This window comes from Chlamydotis macqueenii, chromosome 1, assembly GCF_036417535.1.
Source record: "Chlamydotis macqueenii isolate bChlMac1 chromosome 1, bChlMac1.mat, whole genome shotgun sequence".
Classification (NCBI taxonomy): domain Eukaryota; kingdom Metazoa; phylum Chordata; class Aves; order Otidiformes; family Otididae; genus Chlamydotis; species Chlamydotis macqueenii.
Window position 1 is genome coordinate 74,696,952 of NC_141556.1, and position 17,694 is coordinate 74,714,645.

Here is a 17,694-nt window from a genome sequence, read left to right on the forward strand (position 1 = left end):
CTTCATTGGAGCTAAAAGGGAGAAAGGAGGAGGAAAAGCAGAAGGAAAATGAAAAAAAAAAAAGAAAAGGAACTTTTTTTTTGTAGATACACTAAATCAGTTATTTCCAATCGTCACGCCCAAGTGAGATGCACTTTTGGAGGCTGCCTCAAACAAATGAGTCAGCCCCCCCAAGACTAGTCTTTGCCACCCCATTTGTAGCAGCGTAACGTCCCAAGTTCTCCAAGCCCAGCCCATAAAGTGTTACAGTTGGCATGAAGGACGCTGACCCTGCAGATACCCACCCAAGTGACTTCGTGCATTTGCACTCAGAGTCTGGTTACAATCTAGTTAATTGTTTCAGAACCAGATGTATCAGGCTACAGCTGGTCATCTGCCTGAAGTTAATTTCATACACAAATGTTTAGCTAATTGCCTAATGTGACTGAGGCTTGGAGTCTGTCTCTCTTCTGACTACTGGATATCTGGTATTAGAAAAGGATAGTGCTAGAAAAGTTTCCAGGAATCACACATCTATTTAAAGTTGAGCATGTGCATGTGTTTGACAGGGTGGATATCTTCAAGCTGAGGATTACACTGCCTGTCAAACGCACCTTCTCAGTTTTTCCAAGCCTGAATACACTTAAAAATTCCCAACTGCAGCAGGTCTGTCAAGTGTTTCTTTCTTTTTCTAGTTTACAGAGAGAAGTAAGGTATTAGGTTCTGTATAAACTTTATACTGTAGAGGTCATTCACTTGAGTGATGCACAGAAAACTTCAGAAACCTCCCTACTCTACACACAAACTCCTTGGGCATGGAGGAGTTAATCCGACACCATGAAATCTCTGCACTTTGCTTCATTAAAATCTAAATTTAGATCTTTTCATGAAATTGATGTACTGTTTATTCTTCCTACTACAAACCCCAAGACTTTGGAAAAAAAAAAAAGCTGCAATTTCCAAGAATGCAAGTTTCCATTAAACACAAGAGCCAAAACTATAAACCTCGACCTGTGGGAAAAAGAATGAACTTCTGCGATGTTACTGTTTGGTTTCTGTCATCGGGTGTAATTTCTCCTGCACCCATCCCATACACAAATACCCGTCTGCCAATGCCCATTACACCAGCTGAACGTTGTGACGAACCTGATGCTGTGCCCAAGAAGAGTTGTGAGCCACAAAGAGGAATGATTTTTTTTTTTTTTTTCTGCAGAAACAGGTAATTAAGTTTGTCAAAAGCAGCAAAGGCCGTGAGATTCTGGCTTGGGTCCTCCGAACACTTACACACATGCTTCGCTTCCAGCCTGCAAGCTGCCCCGGCGAGATTCGAGGTAAGATAAAGCGAAAAATGCCCAACTCTGGGTTTACCAGAGGGAGTAAAATCCGCCGCTGCCCTGCTGCAGCCGGGGATTGCCTTCCCCTACCCAGGCAGAGAGCCAGCTCCCCACCGAAAAAAAAAGGCACCAGCGGCCAGCCTAAGCACCACTTAAACTTGCTGGACCCAGCCTAAAATGCCTCGTCGCTGCCGCAAGGGCCCGCTCGGCGCGAGGCAGCGCCTGCGGGTGTCTCTGAGCCCCGCACGGCACCCAGCCCGCCCCTGGGCGGGGGGGTTGGGGGGTGGGCTGCCCTGCCGCTCACCCCGACCCCAGCCCGAACCCCAACCCCGAACTGGCCGCCTCCTCCACCCCCCGCCCCGCCCTGCCGGCCCATTGAGCCCCGCGCAGGGTGGGGGGGGGGTCCCCGCGAAGCGGCCGGGGGTGGAGTGGTGGGCGGGGGGAGGTCAGGCAGCCCCTGCCCTCCCACGGTGGGACGGGCCAGCCGGCGGGGAGCCGCGGGGAGCCGGGCTTTCCGTCGGTTGGTTCTGTCACCCGTTTAGGGACAAAGTTTGGGAATAAAGGGAGGGGTTTCCCCGCTGGGCCCCGGAAAGGAAGGAGAGCCGCGAAGGGGAAATGCCGCCGCCCGCTTCGCCGAGTGCGGTTCCCCGCCTCCCGCACCTCCAGCTCGGCTCCTTCCCCTGATGCTTGCAGGGGGTGGGGAAGGGTGGGCAGGGGCTTTCATCGGGGCAGTAGCCGTAAGAGACGCGTCTGCAGGGTCTCTCCGCGCCCCAGCCTTGGTTCCAGCCGGAGAAGCCCGATTCTCCAGGTTCCGAAGGATGCGAGTAACTTCGTGCGGCGTGTTGCGGTACCCGCCTGGGCACGGCCACCTCCTGCGGGAACAGCCCGAGGAACCGACCTGCCGTACGTCCTCTTACTTCACACTAAGTTTGCAAGAACTGTGCTGCAGCCTTCCTTCCTGCGAGGAAGCGCCCAAACAGCATCTTTCATTTCTCTTGCGGGCTGCTGCCATTTGGCCATCTAAAAATGATTGTCTGACAGCGGGAGGGCACTGCAGAATAAGTAGTCGCACAGTGACATGTAATGTAATGGTTGTTGGTAGGGTCTGCCAAATCGGGGCTTCTTGCTGCGGAGCACAGGTGACAAATCTGACCAGCTTCTTTCTTTTTTCAGGGTAGAGCAAGCCCTGCGGAGATGCGCTAGAGGGGCCACCGCCCATTTCGCACCTCGCTGAGTGGACTATGGTGGCAGGAAGATGTTGGCTCGGAAGAGTATCATCCCTGAAGAGTATGTGTTGGCACGGATCGCTGCTGAGAACCTGCGCAAGCCGCGCATCCGAGACCGACCACGCAAAGCCCGCTTCATTGCCAAGAATGGGGCATGCAACCTGGCCCATAAGAACATCCGCGAGCAGGGACGCTTCCTGCAAGACATTTTCACCACCTTGGTGGACCTGAAGTGGCGTCACACGCTGGTCATCTTCACTATGTCCTTCCTGTGCAGCTGGCTGCTCTTTGCCATGATGTGGTGGCTGGTGGCTTTCGCCCACGGTGACATGGACCCCAGCACAGAAAGTGCTACGAACAGCACAAAGTGGACGCCATGTGTGACATGTGTCAGGTAAAGTACAGGTTGGTGGGATGAAGAAAGGCGGGGAACAGAGCTGCCTGCTGTCCTGCCGATGCCTAAAATGCATCTTTTGGTTTACATGAACCGCTGAGACCATTGAAAAGTGCAGTGTTTTCCTCTAGATTATGTAAATTCAGCAAGCCTTCCAGGCTTGGAAAATACTGTACTGTAGATTTCTTTGATTCCTTGCAGGATCTGAAAGAGAGGGAGACCTGCTGCTTTTCATGTGTCTCCACACTCTGTGGGTAACATACCTTGCCTGTCGAGATAAGAGCTTGCTACAAGAGTGGGTATGTGTTATATGTATTGTAACGTCGTCTATGGCAGCGGGAGCATCCCCAGCGTGGTGTGTGCTGCGAGCCGCACTGGCAAAAGGTGACCACCCCAAAAGCAGTGCCTGAGAGGCAGGGCACCAGCCATGGGTGTCAGGCAGGGCTAGCAAGAAAAGTACCACTTAGGGCAAAACTACGTGTCCTTCAGGATGACTCTCGTGAGACAGTTAAATATGGGGTGCTTCAAAATACCTTGATGAAGCCATAGGCCAGCAGTCTGACAGAGGAACAGTTTCCATGGCATGCATGATGTCTCAGTGAAAGCTTACAGGACTACTAGGTTGAAGTGTTTCACTCTCCATCCCCAAAGCCATGACAATTTTCAAGGCACTGATAAACTTCCACATACATAGGTGGAATAGAAAAGTGTTACTGGAGGTGATAATATCCCTTTGTCAGCTCATCAGTAAAATCTCTTTTTATAGCACCGGATTTTTAAGCAGAAAAACCTGGGTTCCATACAGTCAGACTGCCCCAGAACAGCTGCCGTTACACATGGCAGTGCTGTGAGGGGCAGAGGGGGGCTGCAGGGTCTGGTGAGACATCAGAGTTTCTGCTTCCCTTTTCTCCTTTCTCCTGCACGTAGGTTTGAGGCACCTCACCAAGTTTGAAGGGACATTGTATCTGGCTTATGAAAGAGCAGACATTTCCTTCTCTCTTTGTTTTAACCTTTTTTTTTTGCTAAATGGGGGTTTTCCAAGCTAGAACAAAAGGGGATTTTTCCAAGCTAACCTTCATTAGGTTGGGGGGTTGGGGACGCGGGCGGGGTGGGGTGGGGTGCTGTCTTGTTTCTTTTCCAATAACTGGCCACAAGCAGTTACTTCTGAAATGAGGCCTCATGACCCAGCTTGTGGCCACTGGGGTGTCACCCTCAGCGTGTCTGGCATTTGTGGGATTCATCCAAACCCCACCGGCCCTTCAGGGTCATCCAGGGGACATCCCTCCCCTTGGTTGGTAGCCCCCTTGGCTTGGCCTACCCCATGGGGTTCCCCACAGGGCTTCTGGGCCACCCTGCGGAGCCTGAGCTGGCTGTCAAGGACTTTGTGCCCCTGGGTCCTGGGTCAAGGCAGACCCATGGCCATGTCTATGCGCCTCGCTCCCTCCCCATTGTCCGAGCTGCGTCAGCCCTGCACACGGGGGTCTTCCAGGATGGCTGCTAACCTCTGCTGCAAGGACAGCCTGGAGGGATGTGAGAAAGCAGAGCAAATACATTTCTGGTTTAGTCCATGACAAAGAACACAAGTCTCTCCCTCGTGCAAGTACCTGGGGTGGCTCGGCCAATAGCTGCTCAAATGTCCATGTCCAAGCCACGGAAAATCTTCTCCCTTCATAGTGAAATACTTCATCTTGTTAAATCTGGCTACCGCTTTGGACAAAATCGTGAAATAGCAGTATGATTGCTGGCATTTTAAAGAATGGTGAGTTGTTGCATGTGAAATATATTTAATATTGCAATTATATATATGCCAGAATAATGGCCATTTTTTTTAACCTACTTTCCTGAGATTTATGTCCACGAATATTTCAGGAGAGCTTTGTTGGGTAGGTGCCATTACAGATTTATGGGAAACTTGGTTTTGGAAGTTTTAACCAGTGCCTAGAACTTGCATAGCACTTGAATTTTTCAAAGTACTGCAGGAATTGCTAAGTCTCACACCTCTTTGCCACTGAAAGCAAATGTTATCCAAAGAGGAAAACTGTTACACAGCTCTAATAGTGTGGGAATAGTGTGATTTGGAGTTTCTGGCTCCCTCTTCACATGGTCAAAATGCTGCTTTTGTCACTTCCACTGTAAAAAAGTGGATTCTGCTTCCTTTCTTTTTTTTTTTTCACAAAGGGGTACTGTTAAGGGAAATCAGTATATTTACTCCACAGAGCTTTAAGTTGAATTAGACTGAATTAAGTTTAAACCAGAAGCTTCATTCTACGTGTGACTAAATATTCATGAACATAAGAAATTATTCCATGGATTCTGTTAACTCCTTTGTCCCTAATTTCTTCAGAGTTAAATGCAAAAATAAACCACTCAATCCAAGGGAATCTGCCAAAGATTAAAAAAAAAAAAATAGAAAGGGCAAAAAAAAGACAAAATTCTTTCAAAGATATCTCTGCAGAGACTGGCTGTTTTTTTGAAAGATGAACTCTCTTGTTCTACAGAAAATTATCCCTGATATTGCCTATGCTATTTTAATGTCTCCTCATGACCCCAGGTTCACTGAAAATATAGTTAGGAAAAAAAAAAAGAAAAAATTATTTAAAAGCAGATTAACTGAAAAGCAAACCAAACCCAATGAGTGATTGAGAACTATCTTCATGGGCAGGACATATTTTGCATCAGGAAAGCCATGTTGAGCATGGTGTTGCTTTAAATGTTGGTGTATTGCTCTGTGTTAAAAGGGTAGCTGTGATACTAGTTCATATGAGACCCAATGTGCTGCAAGTCTACCAGATAAACACCAAGGTACTGATTTTAAATCTAAGAAACTTTGGTGAAGGATGTATCTGGTTATAAAAGGAAACTAAAGAGCCTCCTATATGGGGCTATGACATTGTGGACCACTATAAATTATGTGGTTTGGAAAGTTTGTGGACAGCATCCTCTGATGTCCAGCACTGTAGCATATTAGGGACGTTACACTTAACCCACACTTCTACAACCTACTTCTGTGTTGAAATTTTCCAGCTAGTCTTGCCACGGCAATGAGCTAAACCCAAACCCTGGGTCACAGCATTGTCCTCCTGCTGGGATGTGCAGAGGAGACCATGGAGGCCACTGGCCTCTGTGTTCAGCCTGATTCCATGGGCTCAGTTGCAAGGCGAGCAAGGGTTTGGGAAGTGTCACAAATCTGGGATTGTCCCCTTTCCCTCCAGGAAATCCTGTTAAAGGGGTCCATGACTCAGGTAGTATGAGTGAAATGCTGCAATTTTCTCCATTTCCTTTCCCTGCACAGGCTGGTGGAAGAATCTCGGTGTGCCAGCCAGTTGCTCGTTATTGCCAAACCCACCACTCTCCACCAAGAGCTTCATGGTATGGAGAAGGTGGAAAGTCCAGTTGTTACAGCACTGTCAGCTAACACAGTGGGTAGCATATGTTCCTGAACAGAGGATCTAGTGAGCTTCCCACGGTCACCTAGTGTTGCAGATGGTCTTTTAGGAGCTCAGGCTCCAAGGTCTTCCCTGGGACCATCAGATACTCCACTGGTCATACAAAAACAGAGTCACCAAGCATGCAATGCTTTTGCTGGTGTTAACAGAAGGCTTAAGTGTACCAGGACTGTACAAACAGATCCCTAAGTTTGTTTCTAGAAAGTATTTGTTAATAGCTTCTCAGATTGTGTTCGATGTCCTTAGAGTTAACTTTGTGCAATCTTCTTCTCCAGGTCTTTCACCTCTGCTTTCCTCTTCTCCATTGAAGTTCAGGTGACCATTGGTTTTGGGGGCAGGATGATGACAGAAGAATGTCCCTTGGCCATCACGGTCTTGATCCTGCAGAACATTGTGGGTCTGATCATCAACGCTGTCATGCTGGGCTGCATATTCATGAAAACCGCACAAGCTCACAGGCGGGCTGAGACCTTGATTTTCAGCCGGCAGGCGGTCATTGCAGTTAGAAATGGCAAACTTTGCTTCATGTTTCGAGTGGGAGACCTGAGGAAGAGCATGATAATTAGTGCTTCAGTGAGAATCCAGGTTGTAAGGAAGACTACGACCCCTGAAGGCGAAGTCATACCCATTCACCAAGTAGATATCCCTGTGGATAACCCCATTGAAAGCAACAATATTTTCCTTGTGGCTCCCTTAATCATTTGTCATGTCATAGACAAGCGGAGTCCTCTTTACGATATCTCGGCTACTGACCTGGCACTTCAGGACCTGGAGCTCATCGTGATACTTGAAGGAGTTGTAGAAACAACTGGCATCACGACACAGGCAAGAACCTCCTACATAGCAGAGGAGATCCTGTGGGGTCACCGCTTTGTGCCTATCGTCACCGAAGAGGAAGGCGTGTACGCAGTTGACTACTCCAAGTTTGGCAACACTGTCAAAGTGGCAGCGCCACGTTGCAGCGCTCGAGAGCTTGATGAGAAGCCGTCCATTCTCATCCAGACCCTGCAGAAGAGCGAACTGTCCCACCAAAACTCCCTGCGTAAACGCAACTCCATGAGAAGAAACAACTCCATTCGGAGGAGCAACTCCATGCGGCGAACCAATCCCTCCCTTATCGTACCCAAAGTGCAGTTTATCACACCCGAGGGGAGCCAGAGTGCCTCAGAAACGTGATACACAGCTTTGTGTGAGGCCAGTGGGCTTCAGAAGGAGGAAGCACCCATGGTGTTCAGTTTAAATTTTCTTTAACTTAAGAAAATGAGAACACGATGCAGAAATGAACCATCCAAGAACTACTTATTCTATTACTTACTGAAAGCACCACCTAATGGCATTAGGAAACACTCTAGCACTTAGTGTATGAATTAATAAAAAATGGCACGTACACTAAAGAAAACACAGTTCACTCATGTAATATAATGTGTATTTATATTTGTTTTAATGGCATGCTAATTTTTTTAATCATGTTTTTCCTATCAAGGATCTCTTTCTTATGTTCTTCTGCTGGCTGTCACAAAATTTGTTTTATTCTGTGTAAGTGGGTTACCCACCTGCAGGCAGAAGTGAGTGCTTTTTCAAAACTACTACATATAACAGCTTCCACAGATTTCGTGTGGAATATATGGATATTGAACTTTTGCGGGCTGAATTTCTTGTTCTTTTGAAAGGAGTAGCTAAATTCCTCAATTATTTCACTGGAGAAGAGCCAGGATTTTACTTTCCGTTTTCCAGATCTTTTCTTTCCATTGGTTTATGGCAAAGGCATTCTGAGAGCAAATTCAGGTCAACTGAAGTGACCTGACCATCGCACAGGAAAACCAGTGCCACTCTGGGCAGCACCAGCAGGAGAACCAGTGAACTGGCACAGCCTCTTGCACAGCACTGCTCTTCTTCTCAGGGTGAGATACTTTGCTGTAGCGTGCTACAGCGTGCATCTGTAACGTAGCTGTAGCCGAAGCTGAGAAACTCAAGTCCTCCCAGCTGCCACCTGAGCATCCATTTAACTGAAATTATTCAAGTTGAAAAAAAGCACATGCCTCTTTAACATCCTCTTCGTCTTGGTGGAAGACTAAATCCTGTTTTGTTTTCTCTTGTAGATTCATACACTGAAGGCAACAAGTGTACTTCCTTCACTTACAGTAATTTTTTGTTGTAGAATTAAGTCTGTTTACTTCAGCAGATGGTTACTTTTTGCCAGTGGGAATTCAAAAATGGGAATGAGAGGGAACCATGCCAATAATATTAAAGATAATATTTCCAAAACTCTCTGAATAATTTTCAGGGGGACTTGGGTGCTGCTGCTGAATTACAATTTTTCAGTAGTGTCTTTCCTGTATTTTTATATAACATGGCATTGGGAATTGGTGATAAGCAGCTTTTCTCTTCAAATTAAAATGGGCATTTGTTATCTAGATCCTTCCCAAAAATGTCATCACAAGTTTTTCTACAAGAATAAAAAAATGTATGGCAACTAGTTGTACCACATTTGGTGATGCTAAATTGATGCGTGATTTTTTTTTTCCTCTATAAATAAGAAGCATAATTATGGACAAATTTCTGTTCAGATTTCTTGCAGGAGTTGCCTTATGTCTGTGGTTTAAGAGAAGTACTATCCCTGTGCTGACTCTCCAAGTCACTCAACCACTTAAATACTTTTATAAATTTAAATATCAAAAGGCAATGCTGGATTCCCTTTCTTTTTGGAAATCAGTTCATCAGTACTCGTATGGATGGTTTGCCGGCTTCGTGCAGTCTTGAGTGGTGACATGGAGAGACATTGCTCTGTAGTGTAGGCTCTCTACGTTTGGAGCAGGTGCTGTCCAGAAAATAAACACTGACAAAATACTTAATCTGAAGCAGTAGCGGAAACTGAAGTTTCTGCTAAAAGCATTCACTCCCTGGCCTGCCCATTAATGTTCTGGGAGGATGGATGGTGAACATCTGGATATATTAATCTGTCCATTGTGTGTCCAAACAAAGAACATCTGTAGTCTCCAAGAAGAGTCAGAGGGAAGTATATACAATTTGTCTCTGGCCTCCGTTTCCAGGGCTGTGAATTTCTTTGAGGCTGTCTGTTTGATAAATAGTTAAGTCAGATGCTGTACAAAAGCAAATTTTCTACAAAATAAAAAAAAAAAATTACAATAATTATTTCTTCTGTCTCTGATTTTTCCCTATTTCTTCCTTTCTTTTCCTTTGTTTTCACCATTCATTCTTCTATACTTTTAGTCTTTCTTGTATCCATACCTTTTCCACAGTCCTGTTGAGTAATAATTTGGTATTATCTCAGTATTCTCTCAGTATTGTGGCTGAGATTTTTTTTTACTCAAAACCATTTTCTATTTTTCTCCTTAAGTACATTCTTCCTTCCAATATTTATTTTGCCTTTATCTCTCTCTCTGCTTTACACTTAATATACTTTCTTTCCAATAAGGCTATTGTAGGGATACTGGTATTTTGAGGTAACACTAAGGCACCTCAGTCATATGCAAGGATGCCGAATAGAAACACAAGGCAGATCCTAGTTTCATGAATGTCATGTTCGTATGTGTTGTGCTCCTGGTCCTTGCAGAAAATCCCTTAGCGCAAAGCCCTTTTGCAGTCCTGAAAGAGGCCAGTGGCAGAAGCAGTCGGGGTAAGCTGCCCGGCCAGCTCCCAACATGGAGAGTGGCAGGGACATTTTGGGGCTGGGAGCTGCATTCCTCACTGAAGGGCAGGTTTCAGGCCTTGCAGGCTTTGCAGCATCATGCCTGCTGAGAGGAGATCAGCTGGCAGCCTCACAGCTCAATATGTTTATTTATTTATTCTCCCTGGCAACTGTATCAGATGAAAGGGGTTTTATTTTAAATTTGCAGTTTTCTGTGTTTAAAATACACTGCCAAGTTAAGAACGACAGTTGAGATTTCTACCAAATACTGTTGACAGTTCACGTTGGCATCTCTCTCACTGATAATAATTTAGAAAATCAGAAGCAATTAGAAGCAATAATGTATAAGCATCATCTGCTGTCCCTTTACACTTATTCATGTCCCTACCATTCCCATCTCCCAGTAACATGGTGTAACTGGAACTATGTTATTCAATATCACTTATTCCATGCACTTAATACGCTTTGGCTCTTTGAACAGCCTACCAGGCAGGTGTCACTGAATCTGGTGTAGCCTTGTGTGGGGAGCAAAACTATTTCCTAAGAGCAGAAAAGTGATTATAAAGTCCTTCCAGGACAGGCGCAATATCTGGGACTGCTCTTTATTTTTTCTTTCTAGCCTTAATTTAAAGAGCTTCTCTATTTTAAACAGAAAAATGGCAGTGAGACTCTTTGTCCTCTCTGTGGACACCCAGGAGATTCTGAGTTACCATGGTGGGGACGTAGAGAGCAAAGAAACAGACAGCACTTACAGGGGATGTACAGCCTTATGCTCCAGGGTTGAAGCCAACCTCTGAGTAATAGGATTTGGAGGAAACTTTCCCTGTTGGGAGGTTATTCTGTAGCTGTCACCTTCAGCATCTCTTGCACTCTCTTTCAAAACATCTGGTGCAAGCCAGGGACAGAGGCAGGACCCTGGCCCCAGGCACACCCTAAGCCAGGCAGGAAATTCAGGTCTCTCCAAGAGGGCTAGCAAATTGCAAACACGAGGCCTCTTCCTTTTCTCCCACCCAGAGCAATGCCATCAAACATCGCAGTGAAGCCAGCCAACGGAGAGTTCTGGCTGCGGCCAAGTCTTGTCAAGATACGCAATGTACAGTCATTGAGCGCTGCCCAGAACCCAAAAAGTCTGGCTTCAGAGAGGAGCCCTCAGCACATGTGGCATGGAGGAGAGCACTGCCAAACCAGATAGGGCTCAATGTGAGGTTTTGGGACTGCCCACTGTAGGGGGTAACATGGCTGAGCAGGACTGCTGGGGGCTCTGCACCACAGGCAAGGAGACGGGGTTGCCCCTTTAAGCCTAGGTTGGACCAGGGCTGCTGAAGATACATCAGGACAGCCACCTAAGCCTTCAAAGCCGATGAAGAAGCATGGCCAGCAGGTTGAGGGAGGGGATTCTGCCTTTCTACTCTGCCCTCATGAGGCCTCATCTTCAGTACTGTGTCCAGTTCTGGAGCCCCCAACATAAGGAGGACATGGACCAGTTGGAGTGAGTCCAGAGGAGGGCCACAAAGATGATCAGAGGGCTGGAGCACCTCTCCTATGAGGACAGGCTGAGAGAGTTGGGGCTGTTCAGCCTGGAGAAGAGGAGGCTCCAGGGAGACTTTATAGCGGTCTTCCAGTACCTCAAGGGGGCCTACAGGAAAGACAGGGAGAAACTCTTCAGCAGGACCTGTTGCGATAGAACAAGGGGTAATTGTTTTAAAATAGAATGAAACAGATTCAGGCTGGATATAAGGCAAGAATTGTTTACAATGAGGGTGGTGGAACACTGAACAGGTTGCCCAGAGGGGTGGTGGATGCCTGTCCTGGTTTTGTTTAGTGAGGGGTGGCGGGGGGCGGGGGGGGGGCGGGAGGCTGTGGTGGCAGCTTCTGTAAGAAACTGCGAGAAGTTGCTCCCCTTTGTTCAGTGGACTCGGCCGGGCCTAGGGCAGACCCGCTGCTGGCCAAGGCCGAGCCAATTGGTAGCAGAATGTTCCCCAATAATGCCTCTGCAATAACGTATTTAAGAAGGGGAAAAACATGAAAAAAAAGAAAAGAAGAGAAGATGTGAAGAAGCTGAAGCGGGGGCAGAGAGGAGGAGACATGAGCCTTGTGGGCCTTGCAGGCCTCAGGCCCTGGCCGCCTGCCGGGCAGCCGCCTGGGTCGGACTCAGCTGGGCCCGGCTGCAAGAAGTGGAGAGGAGATGTGAAGAGAACCTGCGAGGCGCCTGCCTGAGTGGATTGTGAAGAAATTTTTTTGTGAGAGGAACGGCTGCAGATGCCAAGGTCAGTGAAGAAAGAGGGGGAGGAGTAAATTTGCTCCCAGCAGAGGTTCCCCTGCAGCTGGGGTGCAGCCCATGGTGGAGCAGGTTGTCCCCCTGCAGCCCATGGAGGCCCACAGAGGAGCAGAGATCCACCTGCAGCCCATGAAGGACCCCATGCCGGGGCAGGTGGATGCCTGAAGGAGGCTGCGGCCGGTAGAGGGCCTGCGCTGGGGCAGCTGTTCTGGAGGGACTGCACCCTTGGAAAAGGACCCCACGCTGGAGCAGTTGACGAAGGACTGCAGCCTGTGGGAGGGACCCCACGATGGAGCACAGGAGGAATGTGAGGGGGAGTTCTCCCGAGGAGGAAGGACCATTTTAAAGTGACAAGTGATAAACTGACCATAACACCCATTCTCTTTTCCCTTCTGTGCCGCTTGGAGGGCGGGGGTGGTGGGAGAAGGGAAGGTGTTAGAGATAATGTTAAGCCTGGGAAGAGGGAGGGGTGGGGGGAAGTTATTTTGTTCTCTTTCTCATTATCCTGCTTTGTTTTTAATAACAAACAAATAGTTTTTCCCAAGTTGAGTCTGTTTTGCCTGTAACGGTAACTTTAAGGATTTCTCCCTGTCTTTATCTAAAACCTTGAGCCTTATCTCATATTATCTCTCCCTATTCTCTCGGAGGGTGGGGGGAGTGAGAGAGAGACTGTGTAGTCTGGTCCCGAACAGAGCTAAAGTACAACAATGCCCCATCCCTGGAAACATTCAGGGCCAGGTTGGATGAGGCTCTGAGCAACCTGATCTGATTGGAGATGTCCCTACTCCTTACATGGAGGGCTGGACTAGATGAGCTTTAAAGGCACCTTCCAACCCAAACTATTCTATAATTCTATGATTCTATAAAATGGGATTGTGTCTCAATGAGTGACAACTGCATGTATTTTGGGTGCCACAAGGCACCCCATCTGGCTCCCAAAGCTGCTTAGACGGCCACTGGTCTCCTGTCAGGACTATGACACTCCTGCCCACTCAAAGCATCCCTCTTGGGCACCCTCCAGTGCACCCAGCTGCACCCTGCCCAGCATACCAAACAGCCCTAAAGCCCGCTGCAGGTCATGCTTTGAATATCTCCATAACACTTGGCATCACTCTGGCCTTGTAAAATGATCTCCCTCCTGAGTATTGCTTCATGAGCACGTGTTGCATCAGAGCACTTTGCCCTTGCGAATGCAACTGCTTGGCTCCATCCACAGAAGGATTATCCCAAACTTTCTGGGATACTCAAGACATCATACAACAAGACAGCAAGAAGTATATTCAGATTTAGTTAATACCTCATGTATGTAATAGGCCTTTATCCTAACTCCATGTCTTACTGTAGTCCATTGGGTCATGTCAGAGGCATGGGACCCGGCTTACCTCACAGCCATCTTCAATGTATTTCACAAAAATGCACACCTTTATTGCATAAAGTTCAGGCAAGGAATTATGCTTTTGCTTTTCCATCTGGAAAGTGGTTTGCACACACCATTCTTGCTGACTGAAAAAAAAATGGCTAATTTTGCATGTCTTTCCTTCCTTCACAAACAAAGATTGAGGACATTTTGCGAAACCAGTTTCCAAGCTGTCCAGTGATTATTATTAGCAAATGTTTGTTCCTGCAAGCTGAAAAAGTAGTTAGTGCAAGACCAGAAAGGAACTTTGACTGGAGAAAAAAAAACATTAGATATAAAATGATGAAAGGAACAAAGCTTTCATTGTTTTTGTCAAATTATATTCTCTGCAGAGCCTGGTGTTTTCAAAACACTGGTGGAGGTTTGGAAGACACCATCAAGCAATAAATCATGTCCTGCTAGACTCTGATTTTGTGCTGTGCTACTATTAGCAACAGGGTTTTGTAGCCCCAGCATGGCATCATACAAGTGTGCATCAGCCTGGTCTCTGGATGTTTGCAGTCACTGAAGGTGATGCTGGGGATTCATGGTGAGCTGGGTGGTGGCTGACTCAGGAGCTGTGGTCACCAGTCTCTATGGGGAGTGATGCTGGGGATCAAGGACGTGGGGTTGGGGCTGGAGGCAGCGAGGAGCCTGGTGTCAGTGCCCTGCTTGGTAACTTGTCCCTAGGACCAGACTGCGAAGTAGCGTGCCTCCCCAGGTGCTGTGGACAGTGTCCTTCACAGGAAGGTATCATTCTTCATGTCAAGCTGATGGGGGACACTCTTGTGTGTGACAGATGGCAGTGAAATGCAAAATGATGGAGTCAATTCCCACTTCTCTAAAACTTGATTTCCTAGTCTGGTTTGCTTGCATACCCAGCTGAGAGTTAACTTTTTCTCCTCAAATGCTTATGTTAAAATATATTTTCCATATATGTGCGTTTACATCACATCCAGACTAATCTAAGCTGATAGGCAAGAATTTCTAATACCCCTAGTGTATTAATAATGCTTCTCCGCCCTATCTCTCTGAATTATGTTTCCTACTTCCCCTTTAGAATTCTTTGAACTTGTAAAAAAATGATTTCTCATGTGATAACTGAACAGTAAAGATAAAATATGTTCCCACATTCCCTTATTGGAGAGTGTAGAGAGATTTAGCCTACAAAGATGAGATCAATGCTGTCCAAGAGAAACAGCCACTGAGACTGAGGCACTCACAGTCAGGAGACATCACCAAGGGGCTTGGATTAAAAGAAATATTGAAAAATATTCTGCGAGTTTCCAGCTGAGGAGTCTCAGACCACTGATGAGTTATCGGTTAACAGTGAAGGGAAGGTACTAGGATCATCAAGACATACAACAATGTAAGAAAGACAAAAAACATGCGTTCAAGGAAAATATTGTCCGTACTACTACCAGTAATTTCAACATTTAGGTTGTTAAAAATTCAGAGAGGCAGACAAAATAGTGATGGATTCTCTCTTCAACTTTAACAAAGGTTTAACAGCTTGGACTTTTTTTCCTCTACTCTAAAAAAGAGTTCACTCAGCTGAAGATGTTACTTCTACACACAGACCTGGTGAGTTTTTTGAACAATATATGTTAGCCTCAACATACTTTTCTGGGCTCAGAGTAGGAGTAGCTGTGAATGATGTCATGACCTGTGCTGCTCAGGAGGTCAGATGGAGTGATCTAATGGTCCCTTCTGCACTCCAAATTTATGAATAGGGTTACTGAGTTTTAGTCAAGAGAAAGACTTCCTCTAATTCAAAAGTCTTAGATTCATTCCCCCCTTGAGGAAACAAACAAACATGAAAAACAACCCCAGGGTTAGGCATCACTAAATGGTTGATTTATTTTGACAAATGCATTTTAGTGCTAATTACAGATCCTTCAAACTGTACTGATAAATGTCCCTGGGGATAATTTGTAAAAATTAGGGTATCTTATCATTACAGATGGTTACTTTACTTCATACTGTTATTAAATTTTGGCTTAGTAGCAAGGATGAGAAACTTAACTTCTGTGTGGGCCAAAGTGAAATTGTATTTCTTGAGTTTATGGTCTAAGGTCTACTGAAAGGATCATTAAATTGAGGAATGGCACTGAAGGGACTGCAAAGGGCTGTCATGGATTGGGGCTCAGTGTCTTCCTTACACAGGGAACATCAGTGCTCTCCTCAAGCGCTATTTTTGTAACCATATTAGCCATGAAAATTAATTGCATCCTTCCATGGCCCTGCCTCTTTATTCTTCAGGGCATATTTTTGATCTTAGGCCTTTGATTCTGGGTGATCTGGGTTGGTCTGTCAAAAAGGGGTCACTTCTGCTGACTGTCGTGGTTTTTTGATTCTGTCAAGCGCAGGATTTAAAGCAAGACTGAAGGGTTGCAACACTCAGTAAATGAAACTGCTGAGTTCGAGGGAGAGCAAGTGGTAACTGTTAGCCCCTTGGGTGGTCAGCTTTGTGTCTCACAGCATTTTAAAAATATATCAAATAGGAAAAGATGTTCTATGCTCAGCCTTAGCTGATGTTTCTAAATTATATTATAAACAGATACTATTTCTGGCTGATCAGATTAAATTGTTTGTGATGTGCTATTTTTTCCATACACAAAATTTAGATTCTCTAAATCTTTTGTGTTAAATTAAAAAAGTAATAAGGTTTCTGAACTGAAGCTCTCCTTACAGTCAGCCCCTTTGTACTGCCTATACATCAGCATGAAAAATGGAATACAAGTCTGAATGTTCTTCTTGAAATATTTAATTTAACCTAATTTTAAAGACAAGAGTATCCTTCAGTTTGTATTGGTACTAAATATGTCATTATCAGTCGTGGGTTTTTTTCCTTCAGTGAACAAATATCAATTCAAATATTCCTGTTAAAGATAAAGAGTAGCAGGCAATGAGCAAAGAGTAAGTTTACATTTTTATCAACTGCTCAGATACAACAAAATTGCTTACAATATTGCATCACGTTTCTGTGAAGTTTTGTAGTAAACTGTGTGACTGAAGCCAAGTTTTTCAGTGTGTACTTTTTCAGGGATTAAAAAAACCCAAAGCCTTCCACAATCCAATTTATTGTGGTACGTCTTAAGGAATGACCCCAGAAAATATATAGCTGGATACAACTACATTTATTACTGAGGTCCAGCTCAGTACTGTGCTTCAACTTGTGCTCAATTTTGAAGGACAGCTGCTCCATCACTGAGCGCATAAGACTATGTCCCATATTAAAACTGTGTTTATTTTTTGCTTGAATAGCAAAGTTTCACCCATTTCACTGAGGCCAGAAAATCCCTGCAAAAGCATTGATGTGGAGTAAGAGGTTGCCATCCTTCCCACAGGGGCATGGACATGATAACGTTGAGCCAACTGCATGTTGTATATCTACACCTTTGCTGTCTGTAGGCCAGGCTTAACTTGCACAGGACTTCAAGTCAATGCTCAGGTGCTTTGTTCAGTCACAGCCTAAGTTACGAATGTCAGGTTGATAGAGAAAACCTACATTTGTCACCCATAAGACATTCACTGAATTAAACCAGGAGTAGTAAGTTGACCATGTAAGGCCACAAAGCAGCTGCCACCAGTGCAGCCACATGACCCTCATTCGGGCCCCTTCTGTCAATGAAAGCTCCAGGCAAAATGAGCCATCTTCTGTGTTTTTTCTTTCCTTTCTTCAGTCCTAACAAATGTTTCACCTCTGTTTAATTAAACTTGGAAACAGTGGAACCCAAACCATACACAAACCCCTGAAACATTTCATCACAATACTTTAAAACCTCTCACATTTATAAGTAATGGAAAATCCTATGTTTAACACGCAAAGGGCTGTGTTGTACAGTGCTTTCAGGGAGAGCTGGAGAAGGTCCAGGGCTGATACAGTTCAATCATATCTGTTACTAGAGTAAAGGCAAAAATCCCAGACAAACAAGAAGATCACTAAACTAAAGATTTCCTGACCATGCACTGAATGGTAAGTAGAACAG

The 17,694-nt window shown here is 45.6% G+C and overlaps 1 protein-coding gene across 1 annotated transcript; it reads left to right on the plus strand.

Annotated features, from left to right (window-relative positions):
• The first annotated feature begins 1,889 nt into the window (after positions 1–1,889).
• Positions 1,890–9,529, plus strand: KCNJ8 (potassium inwardly rectifying channel subfamily J member 8). The gene is made up of 3 exons (XM_086756805.1): positions 1,890–2,216; positions 2,487–2,933; positions 6,655–9,529. The coding sequence occupies exons 2-3, from the start codon at positions 2,569–2,571 to the stop codon at positions 7,553–7,555; spliced, it is 1,266 nt and encodes a 421-aa protein (XP_086612931.1). The 5' UTR covers positions 1,890–2,216; positions 2,487–2,568; the 3' UTR covers positions 7,556–9,529.
• The last annotated feature ends 8,165 nt before the right edge of the window (positions 9,530–17,694 follow it).

Bases quoted from the DNA above. Each gene is read 5' to 3' on its own strand.
- KCNJ8 (XM_086756805.1), top strand. From the start codon at position 2,569: ATGTTGGCTCGGAAGAGTATCATCCCTGAAGAGTATGTGTTGGCACGG. The intron at 2,934-6,654 runs GTAAAGTACAGG...CTTCTTCTCCAG, and splicing joins CCATGTGTGACATGTGTCAG to GTCTTTCACCTCTGCTTTCC.